Source organism: Dromiciops gliroides, chromosome 5 (assembly GCF_019393635.1).
Source record: "Dromiciops gliroides isolate mDroGli1 chromosome 5, mDroGli1.pri, whole genome shotgun sequence".
Taxonomy (NCBI): Eukaryota; Metazoa; Chordata; class Mammalia; order Microbiotheria; family Microbiotheriidae; genus Dromiciops; species Dromiciops gliroides.
In genome coordinates, this window is record NC_057865.1 from 131,207,769 (window position 1) to 131,219,799 (window position 12,031).

Here is a 12,031-nt window from a genome sequence, read left to right on the forward strand (position 1 = left end):
TTGGACAGGCAAAAGAAAAGAAAGTCAAGGGACAAAAGTGTCAACATGTACATTTAGACTTAACCTGCCTGTTATAATTTGGGACAGATTATAAAGAGTGGAGGGAGACATTCAGAAGGTAAATAAAATACTTTCTGTGAAAGGCTGGATTCTAAGAAATAAGAGTATTGAATTAAATACAGGAAAAGTTGTGTACAATATTTATATCTGTCAATATTTTCTTATCATTTGTTTAGGCTAAGCATTTAAATATGACCCAATTCCTAAGAAGTCACAGCTTAATGGGAATGTAAGAAGAATATGCTGAAAAGATTTCATGAGATTCAAAAGATACTATAGGCACAAAGACTTGCTTACAATTAAATGTGAACTGATTTTTTCCTAAGGTATTAGATACGTGAAAATTTTGTTTTACATGAAAATTTTAATATAAAAGAAAGAGGATTAATGGAGTTAGTGTTTCTTGTTGTTGTTCAGTCATTTTTCAGTCATGTGAGACTCTTTGTGACATCACTGGGGATTTTCTTGGCAAAGATACTGGAGTGGTTTGCCATTTCCTTCCCCAGCTCATTTTACAGATGAGGAACTAAGGCAAGCAGGGTTAAGGGACTTGCCCAGGGTCACACAGTTAATGACTGAGGCTGGATTTAAACTCAGGAAGATAAGTCTTCCTGACTCCAGGCCCAGCACTCTACCCACTGTGCCACCCAGCTGCCCCGTCTGTTAAATGAGAGGGATTATTCTATTGTTTCCAGCATTCTTCCCTCCCACTCTGAAATATTTGATCCTGAAATTTATAACTATGAATGTTTTCAAAGTATGCATATGCTTGATGACATGAGACAACTAAATTCACTATACTAGGGAAATTGCACAATCTAATAGAAGATGGTTTCACTGGTAAAATAGCTAAAAAATATAGAAATCTGTGATAAAATTTAGCTTATTGCAATTCAAATGCTTAACCAATGATTTAAAGTAAAACTTCTGTTTAATGGACCATAGATCTAAAGGGACAGAATTATGTAAAATTTTAGTTTCCTAAAGAATATATCAAAGGGATTTTCTAGTAAATTTCAATTCTAAAAGGGATTTTCAAGTAAATTTCAGTTCTATCAGTCTTTATTGCAGTAGTCTATCTAGGAGTATACCCCCAGAATCCTGACTCAATGGACTGTTGAAATCAGAAGCATATGTAAAGTGCCCAAACTTCTGTTGAAATCAGAAATTTCTATTAATTGTGGTTAGGAAAAGGAAGTGAACTGAGGAGTTATTCAGTTATCTGTTCCACAACAGCAGCAGACATTTAAAAGGCACTTTAAGGCTTGTAAAGTTGTGGTTTTTTAAGATCATATACATGAGTTCATTTGATTCTAACAACAACCCTGAGAGGTAAATTCTACAAGTATTATTGTTACCATTTTATGAAAGCGGAAACTGTTTCAGGTTAAGTTTCCAATGATTACACAGTTAGTAAGCATCATTGCTGACTAGTCAAACCCTCATCCATCCTGATTCCAGATCTAGTACTACTTCCGTTATATCATGCTGCTTCTCATAGTTTAATAACTGTAGGAAAAGAAATCTACATGAGTGGTAACTGGAGAACCATTCTGGAAATCATCTTTATGAATGGAATGCATATGGAAGATAGGAAGGACAGATCCAGGAAAATCAGAATTCTGGTCAGTTTATGAATAAAGGCAAATTCTTTTTCTTTTTTGTTTTGTTTTGCAGGGCAATAAGGGTTAAGTGACTTGCCAGGGTCACACAGCTAGTAAATGTCAAGTGTCTGAGGCCACATTTGAACTCAGGTCCTCCTGAATCCAGGGCTGGTGCTTTATCCACTGCACCACCTAGCTGCTCCCTGAACACAGGCAGATTCTAAAGAAAACGTTATTAGCACAGAAGAGGATGGTCTTCAAGGAGCTTCTTATTGTAGCAAATAAAGGTGGGAAATAGTAAAAATCATTAACGGGTCCCCTGAGATCTGTTTATGCCTATTGCGGAATATGGAAATAATAAATTCAAACAGAAATAGCCTCTATTTTGTACTGAAAAGGGAAATAAATTGTAAATCAGCCTTCTATAGAAACACTCTAAACGTGAAATTAAGCAATTTAGGATTTTCATTAAAGCAACTATAGTAAAATAAAACAGAATGTTCCTAACTGACATTAACAATATAATATAGCTAGATTAAATGTTTCCAGATAAAGCCTTGACAGATACGATTTTGAAGCCAAGATTGCTTAAACCCTTACTACATGCCTATGTGCCTAGCACAAAGGAGGCACTTAACAAATGCTTGTTTATTGTTGATTTATTGATATCAGATTGTAATTCTACTGAAAATGTTCTCAACCAGATCACTAATGATATCATCATTGCTAAGTACAATGGCCCTTTTTCAATCCTCCTCCTCCTTGGGCAATATTACGTAAACCGAGCCAATGTGGAAAGTGATTTGTTGTTGCTAAAGATGAAGGGTCCAATTGCACTGCCCCTTCCTGAAATATGTACAAACTCCTTTAGTTTGGTTTATTTATTTATTTATTTATTTATTTATTTATTTATTTATTTTGGAGATTGAGAGGCAGTAGGGTAGAGTGAAAACTGTGCTGGATTTGTAGAAAGGAGAGCCTACATTCAAATCTGGCTACTTATAATTTCTAATTGTATGACCATAGATGATTAGTTTTACCTCTTTGATTCCCAACTTCCTTACCTCAACTGTCAAGGAGGAAGGATCATAATAATTCTAGTACTTACTGCACAGGATTGTTAGGAGGATCAGAGATCATTTATGTAAACTGTTTCATAAACCGTAAGACACCATAGAGATGTCAGATAATGTCCCCACAAATTGAGATCAAGAATCTCATCCTATATTCTGGGTCCATCCTCTGAGCCTGAAATCCTAAAGCTATCGTTTCTATTCCTTCAGTGTCAAAACTTCTTTTTACAAAAAGTCTACTTTCACTGCCTTTACTTCATTTCACTCACTCATTCGCTCAGTCCTCTGTAAATCTGGGTTATATCTCCAACATTTTACTAAAAATACTCTAAGATCACCAATGGTATCCTCACTGCAAAATACAATGGCCCCTTTAGGGTTTTCATTCTCCTTAACTTCTATGAATCATTTGACACCATTGACCACATTCTTATTCTTTATACCTTTTAATTCCTTGGCAATAATAATAATAATAAGCATTTATAGAGAGCTTTAAGGTTTGCAAATTGCTTTGCAAATGTTATCTCATTTGATCCTCACAACAACCCTAGGATATAGGTGCTATTATTACCCCCGTTTTGCAGAGGAGAAAACTGAAACGGAGATTAAGTGACTTGCTCAGGGTCACTCAGGTAGTAAGCGGCTCAGTCTGGATCTGAACTCAGGTCTTTTTGATTCCAAGTCTACTGTTCTATCCACAGCACTACCTTTTTATACAACTTTGTACTCTCGTGATTTTCTTCCTTCTTCTCTGAGTTTTGGCACTGTGTCCTTTGCTGATTCCTTGAACTCCTCCATCCCTTTTAAACATGCATGTCACCCAATATCATGTCTTTACATTATTTTCTTGGAGATCTTATCCATTCCTTTAGATGGCAGGTGGCATAGTAGAGTGGAAAGCGCTCTGCTTTTGCAGTTAGATTATCTCAGTTCCAATATTAGCTCTATTATTTCCTCTCTGTGTGACATTGGGCAAGTCACTTAACATCTGTGGAACTCAAGTTTATGACCTGTAAAATGAGAAGGTTGGAGTAGATGACCTCCAAGGTCCTTTCCAGCTTTGAATCCTATGAACTTATCCAATTATAAACTCTATATGAATAATTCCCAAATCTAATTTGGGAATCCATCTCTCCAGCCTTATCTTATCCTTCTTCCTTTTGTATACTCTATATTGCAGTCAAAAGGAACCAGTCAATCCCCTATTTTTAAACATTTTATTTATTTTATTCTGAAATGAAGATTTAAGACAAGCATTTCCATAATATAGTAGAATAGAAAAAATGATTATACATGAAACTGAAAATCTGATATGTACAATTTGCTATTCCTTTTAAATATATAATAACGTTTTGTGTAACTTTTTTCTTCCCCACCCACCACCTAAGAAATGGCTATCATTAGGCACAAATGTGTGTATATATATACACACACACATATGTAAAACCATTCTATACATAATTAAATTTATCAGTTCCTTCTCTGGATGCAAATAGTATCTTCCTTCATAGGTCCCTTGTAATTAATATAGGTATTTATAATAGTCGAAATAATCATACCCTATTTTTAATTTGCCTAATTTATCCCTATACCTTTGCTTGTACCCTGTGCTCCATCTCTGCTTTTTAAGGCTCAACTTTGAGGCTCAACTAAAGTTCTAACTCTTCTTTAAAATCTTTCTTTCCCCCTTTAGCTAAAGATGAATTCTTCCTCGTCCATGTACTCTTAGTGCTTTGCCTGGCTCTCTCAAGTGTTTATTGCTTTCTACAAGAGAATACATTTGTTTATACTCTCTCCCCATCCCCCCCCAAAAAAAAATTATTTTGCATTTATTTTTACATATTTATAACTTCTTATCTGCATATATGTTTCTTCCCCCATATAACACAAGCTTCTTGAAGGTAACCACTGTTCTGTTTTTATATTTCTATCCCCAGCACCTAGAATAATGCCTGGCATATAGTAAGTATTTAAGGAATGCTTACTGAACGAACTTAGTTAAATTGAATTATTACATTGTCCTTTGACATAATGATTTGAGTATTTGACTTTCTCCTCTATTAAATTGCAAACTCCCTGATAACAAGGTCAGTGTCATAGTATCTCATACATAAATATGCACATCATAAAATCAGATGAAAAAATGATATAATAGTGTAGGGCGGGATATGAATGCTTCTGAACAGCAGGGAGGCACTTTGCACTATAACTCATTAACATGTCCTTGATGAGGTCACCAGAATTGGCCAGCTTGGTATTAAAGTTACATGGGGACTTCAAATTTTAATTTCTACCCCAAAACTCTTTTAAGTCTATACTCTTAGGGAAAAGGACCATTCCTGAATTTCTAAACTATAGACTTTTTTTTTGATGGTATGCATATTGATCCACATCCATCATAAGTATCTGAGGCTAGATTTGAACTCAGATCTTCCTAATTCTAGGTCTAGAACTCTATCCACCATGCCACCTAGGTGAATCTGATAATAATAACAACTTGCATTTAAAGTTTAAAAGTACTTGAAGTTATTTTTTAGTGTTTTCCTCACAACAATTCATGGGGTAAGATAGATTATCCCCATTTTACAAATAAGGAAGCAGATGTTCAGAAATGTTGAGTGACTTGCTCAAAGCTACATAACTGGTAAGTGTCAGAAGTGGGATTTGAATGTTAGGTCTGTCCTGACTCTAAGCTCAGAGCTCTTTTCATGAAAAAGCTTTATAGTCATCCCCATTGCAACGGGAATGTTGAGAGAAGCATTCACAATTAAATGGAAATATAATGCTTCATTACTCTCTTATTTTATGCAAATGAATGTATTGAAGAACAAAGCATACCAACATTCTTTAATTCATATTAAACATCTTTCTATTTACAGGCATTAATTCCATGTTAGACATGAGACACTGGAGCTATGCTAAAAACAATGGCTACAGAAATAATGACAATTCCAGGCTATAAAATGGAATTTGAGGCAGATCAGCCATGGACCTCATTTGCTATTGGATGTATCAAAATGACCTTATTGTGATAGTTTCTTTTAAAATCCAGCTCCATGAAATAGACCCATGCTTAAGCAGTAAGATAAAGCAATATTGTCCAGTTTTTTAAAAAGATAATAATCTTTTAATAGCATTAACAAGAAGCACAGGAAACCCTCTTTAGATTTGATTTGGTTTTGTTTTTGTTTTTTGTGGGGCAATGAGGGTTAAGTGACATGCCCAGGGTCACACAGATAGTACATGTCACGGGTTTGAGGCTGGATCTGAACTCAGGTCCTCCTGAATCCAGGGCCACTGCTCTATCCACTGAACCACCCAGTTGCCCCCCACCACCTTTAGATTTGAAAGGAAGACTGATAGTTGATAGATTACACTAAATTAAATAGAAATACCATGCTCCATATTCTCTCTGCATTTACAGGTTTTGTTTTATCTTCTCATATTTGGAAGAAATGAGATTTAATATTGGAAAATTATATTAAAATTATTTCCTATCCCCAAAATTTGAGGTCATTCTTTTTTATAGGAAATTAAGAGAACAGATGTAACTTCTGTTAAGGGCTAAAATTCTAGCTAAACTGTCTAAAATATCTAATGAGTGGTCGCCAATAAATTATAAGCTTTAGCAAGAGTTAGACTTTTAAGTGTTTATTAAGGAGAATAAGAATTTGGTAAAGAGAGAGAGAAAGGCCTACATTCATCTATCTATTAAAGGGAGAGCACATTTCTCGCTCCACTCTCCACCAGAGTCCAGAGGAAAGAGCGTGAGACCGAGTGCCAGTCTCTTCCTTCCTCTTCCCACTAGCCAATGTCACTTCCTGATGCCAAAGAAAAGACTCCTGGTCTTGCCCTCAAAGACCTTCGCTTCATGGGTGGAACTCTTCTACAGTAAGTCTCCAGCAGGTGGCGTTATTCCAATCGTTACACTTCTATGTTTTATTTTTCAAGATTTTGGTCAATACTGAGGACAGTATGTTAATTACTTAGCTATTATTCTATCACCTTTATATAATGAGCATAAAATAATATTCATTAAGTATCCTCAGGGACTTGAAGCTATGATGAGAATTATGACAATAAGGTTGAGTTAAGTATTTGCAATTCTTATAGGAAAGCCAGAAGCAAAAAGTCTATATTTTAAAATATGATATTTTCATATTTAGGGTAATTAAAATTCAACAAGGCTTTGTTAAAGTCAGTCAACTTAAAGGAATGTAAAGCTATAACTATAAACATCTTTAATGTAACAGAAGCAAACATTTTATTTTTTGCCATTGTTAATATAGTAGTTAAATTAAGGTGTTAGAGGGATAATGCATTGTTACTCCTTTTTTTTGTTTCTCATTGACTTTATACAGAAGAAAGCGCAGCTAAAAATGTGGTTTTCCTTCAGAGAACTGAGTATAGAAGGAAAAAATTACTTAGAAGGATGGAAAGACATTGTTTTGTTATGCAGTGTCTAAATATATGATGCATATATGAAGCCACTAATATTATAATCCTCATCATCATAACTAAAGTAATGATAATTTCATGCCTCCATTTAGATCAGATAACACTGGAGATGTAATTAAAGAGTTACTGAAATCTAAAGAGGAAAAAGTTGAAGAACCTGAGACCACTTTCCAATCTTCATTTAATAAAGGTTTCAGAAATTATATCTAATAATGAAACCTTAATTTCCCACAGACAAGTCACAGAGCTTTAAGCTATCAAGGAAAAAGCTGTGGCAAAATATATTGAGACTTGTTACATCCTAAAATAAAAGCCTAATAGGATATTTCAAGCAATTAGTATATAGACAATACCAGGCTTAATGTATACTTCTGGAATTGTAAACTAGACATAACAGATTTTAGAAGTATCCTGACAACCCTGATTAATATTTCCTTACCCAAAAGGGAGAAAAGGATTGAGAAACATTTTCAGAGCACACAATGAGGAGGTCAAAACCTTACCGAAGTACTTTTTGAGCAAAAAGCCATGACACAAGCAATAGTAAGTAGTAAATAGTACCTAATAACAGGTACATTCCATTGTATTTATTGAATGTCATTTAAAGTGGTTTGATTGTAAAGAGTCTAAAAACTGGTTAAGAGCCAAGAGTGGTATCAGGTACTATCCACAAGAAGCAAAACAGCAATATGTTGACAAAGAAACATCAAACAAATGGCTAAGTTATGTGGATTTGTTTATGGAAACAGGGATTTATGATGGGGCAATCAGGACCACATTCTCACCACCAGAAAGTACACCTGGAGATCCATGAAGACTATGTAATAAAATAAAAGAAACTGTGTAGTACATTCAGGAAGATTGCAATAATTTAGCACCTACTGAGTAAGTAGCAGATGGAATCTGGTGGTTGCAATTACACATCTGATGCCCACTATGTTTTATGGACTGATAGATGATAAATCCTCTTACTACAATTACACATCTCAAAATATCTTGCAGAACTATAATGGAATGAAATCATGAACACAGATCATAGTGTTGCCCAAATCACCTAAACAATGCATTGGTCTATAAAAAATTTAAGAACATCATTTTTAATAGCTTGACTCAGTTTCCTCATTTGTAAAAGGAACTAGAGAAGGGAATGGCAAACCACTCCAGTGTCTTTGCCAAGAAAACCCCAAATAGGGTCATAAAGAGTCAGACATGACTGAAATGACTGAATAAGAACAACATACGAAACACTCTCAATCTCCAAGTTGCTTGACATGGAAGGCTTTCAAAATTCAGATATGTAGCAGAATTAATCTGGGAATAGCATCAGGTACATATCATCCTGATCATCCTGTGTGCTCCTGGCTATTGTACCAAAAATGATTTCAGTAAGTGTGCAGAAGAGTTTGCATTCTAATACTCTTTGAAGAGATTATGTTGTCTACCTGCACATGAGTTTGCCAATTATTCAATATAAAAGAATAATAGGAGGAAAGAAACTTATCCCAGGACCATTTCTATCTGAACATCATCAAATATGAGAATTAGTTTTCTATAATAATAACTGAGTCATTCAGTGCCTTAAGGTTTACCAAGCACTTTGTATATGATATTCCTTCTGAACCCCATAATAACCCTAAGAGGTATGTGCTACAGATATCATTTCATAGATAGGAAACTGAGGCGTGGGAGGGGGGCTGAGTGGTTTGCCCACACTCTAGTCCACAGCTGCTAAGCGTTAGAAGCAGATTTTGAATCCAGGTATTCCTGACTCCAAGTACAACACTCTCTGTACTAAAACACACTGCCTTGCTTTACTTTTTTTCCCTAGATCAGGTCAGGATTGCACTGTCTGCTTCCTATGAAATGGCAGAAAACTTTAACTTTGAAAAACCAGGAAATCCTAGTCTTGAATAGGAGTACTGCATAAGCATATATAACTTCTGCATTGAGAAAGCTTGACACACAAGTGGGTTTGGGGTCCTATGGCTTCTTTCAGGAATATTTTCATAAGTGTTACTTTCTTAATTTCATGTCCAAGAACTTATTTCCTGAAGAGGGCAATTCAGTTAAAATAATAGCTCCATCCCCAAATTTGCTCCTTTTATAAAATGAATCAGGAGATTATTTCTTTATATTATGACATATATGAATGAGTTTTCTTTTACATCATTTGATACTTCCTTAATTCTGAGCTTTTTACAATGTACTTGAAGGGAATGGGTTATTTCGCTCCCCCCCCCCAGATCTAAAGACCAATTCAGTATATTAAAAATCTTATGGTTATTTGAAATAAGGAATTTATCTGACTCAAAAACAAATATGAAGCTTCAGAGGTCCTCTCTCATGATCCCATATGATTTAAGTAAAGAGTACAATGAATCTGTGAACTTATGAGTAAAGACTGTTCACAAAATCTTAACAAGATGCTGTTGGTTGGGAGCCATGCATTAGTAGCTTCCAGTACATCTTACTAATGCTCCATCCCTTCATTTAAATAATTTAGGAGAAATAAAAGACACTCTGATGTTAATTTCTTACCAAACTGTCCACATCTATGCTGGAGTTTACAGCCCACTGCAAGGTACTCATGATATTCATGGCTAAAGTCAGAAGAATTCCAACTCGTCCTTCTCCATCACCTATAAGTTAAAGAGAACAAAGCTATTTTAGGTAGTTCAACCATGAAAAATAACAGCACACATAATAAATAGAAGGAAATTCTCTTGAATTGAGTTCTATATTTTATTTCTATAACATCTACATGACCCAGTATTATTCTGTTATTTTACTAGTTTGATGAAAATAATCATGTTATGATAAAACTATTTGGTTGGTCTCATTTTATGGATGGGACTGTGCCTTCAATCACCTGTATGCAAAACTTGGGAATGACCTTTGACTCATCATTCTTCTTCATTAGTAGCCATTGGCTAGAAAGCTCTTACATGAAAACTTTCCTATTCCAAATCTTGTTTCTGCCTCCACAAAATTTCTCACATCCATCCCTTTCTCTTTCACACAATCACTATCTTAGTTCAGGCTACCATCATCCTTAGTTTAGACTACTTAAATGACCACCTTATTGGCCATCCTGCTTCATGACCCACTCAAAACCATCCTCTAAACAGCTGCCTAAGTAACATTTTTTGTAGAGTGTAGCTCTGACTCTATCACTCTCCAACTCAATAAGCTTCAGTGCTCCTTACTATCTTTAGGCACAAATATAAGCTCCACTATTTGGTATTTGAAGACCTTCTCACCATAGACCCAACCTAATTTTCCATCTAAAAATTAAACATTATATCATTTAACTTATTCTATGATACCACCAAATTGACTTTAACTTTTTCTTATTTGGCACTCTACTTCCCCAGCCTTTGAAATGACTGTTTCCCACACCTAGAATATATTTTGTCCTCATATCTCTCAGAATCTCTAGTTTCCTTTAAGGCTTAACACATGTGTTACCTTTTACCTCAAGTCTTCCCTAATTCCCCAAGTGTGTGTTTTCCAGTACTTGGCACTGGGTCTCGCATAGAGCAGGGACTTTAAGAAATACTTGTTGGTTGAATGGACGGAAAAATTCCTCTTCAATATTGTTTGAATTCATCCTGTTCTCTCCATTTTCATAGCTATCACCCTAATCTAGACTGATCTGAACTACTGTAATAACTTCTAGTCTGTTTCCTTATCTTCTTCCTTCACACTCATTCAAATCTGACCATGCACATACACGATTCATCCTATACATTTTTAGCAGGACAATCTTCCTACAGTAATAATTTCATCATGTCACACTTTTATTTACTAATTTATTATGAATTTCCATAGCCTCTCAGATGAAGTCCAAACTCCTCTGTGTAGCTTTCAAAGGCATTCTACAATTTTATGGAATTCTAGCTTCTCAGGTCTTCTCTTTGTACCATTCATGCTCCACAATCATTGCTATATTCACACTTTTGCTCATATCTCTCCCCTTCCTGAAAAGGACTTCCTTCCTTTTCTAGGTCTATCTAAGACCTATGTATCCTTCTAGATTCCTGCCAAACCTCCACCACTCTCTGAGCCTACTGTGACAATGTCAGCTCATTTTTCTTTCCCTGTTCTTGTTTTCATTTTGCTATCTGCACCATTTATTTTGGCTCCTGGTAACAATAATGAATGCAGTGTTTTGTTATCTAGCATCAAAACTTATTCTCTAATTGTTTTGGGGTTTTTTTGGTTTTTTTACTTATCTTTCCAAAAGGGCTTAGAGCTCCATAAGGACACATACAAGATCATATAAATTTTTAGTATTTCCCCAGTGTCTAATTCATGGGGAGCATCTAATAAATGTCTATTTTGCTAATTTTTTCTTCCTCCTCTTTTTTTCTTTGTAAATAGTATTTGCTATATCAGATGGCTGTCTGCAAGGGATGAAGGAGAGAGATATTGGGAGCAATTCTGGTGATTAAAAAAGCAAAAAATATCAATAAAATTTTATTTAAGAATAACAAATGTTTGGGGAAAGCTAGGTGGCACAGGGATAAAGCACCAGCCCTGGATTCAGGAGGACCTGAGTTCATACCTGGCATCAGATACTTGACACTTACTAGCTGTGTGACCCTGAGTAAGTCACTTAACCCTCATTGCCCTGCAAAAAAAACAAAAACAAAAACAAAAAACAAACAAAAAAACCCCAAGAATAACAAATGTTCAATTCAATTGAAACTATGTAACAGATTTTTTGGAGTTTGATGTTACAATAATGAGATTCTTTTGGTCAATGTCTACATATTTTATATGTACTTGTCTCTTCCATCAGAATGTAAGTTCACTGAGAACATGGATTGTTTC

General features: G+C 35.1%; 1 protein-coding gene across 1 annotated transcript in view; it reads right to left on the reverse strand.

Annotated features, from left to right (window-relative positions):
- Positions 1-12,031, reverse strand: part of CFTR (CF transmembrane conductance regulator) — a 235,257-nt gene that overhangs the window by 44,188 nt on the left and 179,038 nt on the right. Inside the window, exon 22 of the mRNA XM_043967579.1 lies at positions 9,734-9,834. Coding sequence (XP_043823514.1) covers positions 9,734-9,834 — 101 coding nt within the window. The remainder of the gene's footprint in view (positions 1-9,733; positions 9,835-12,031) is intronic.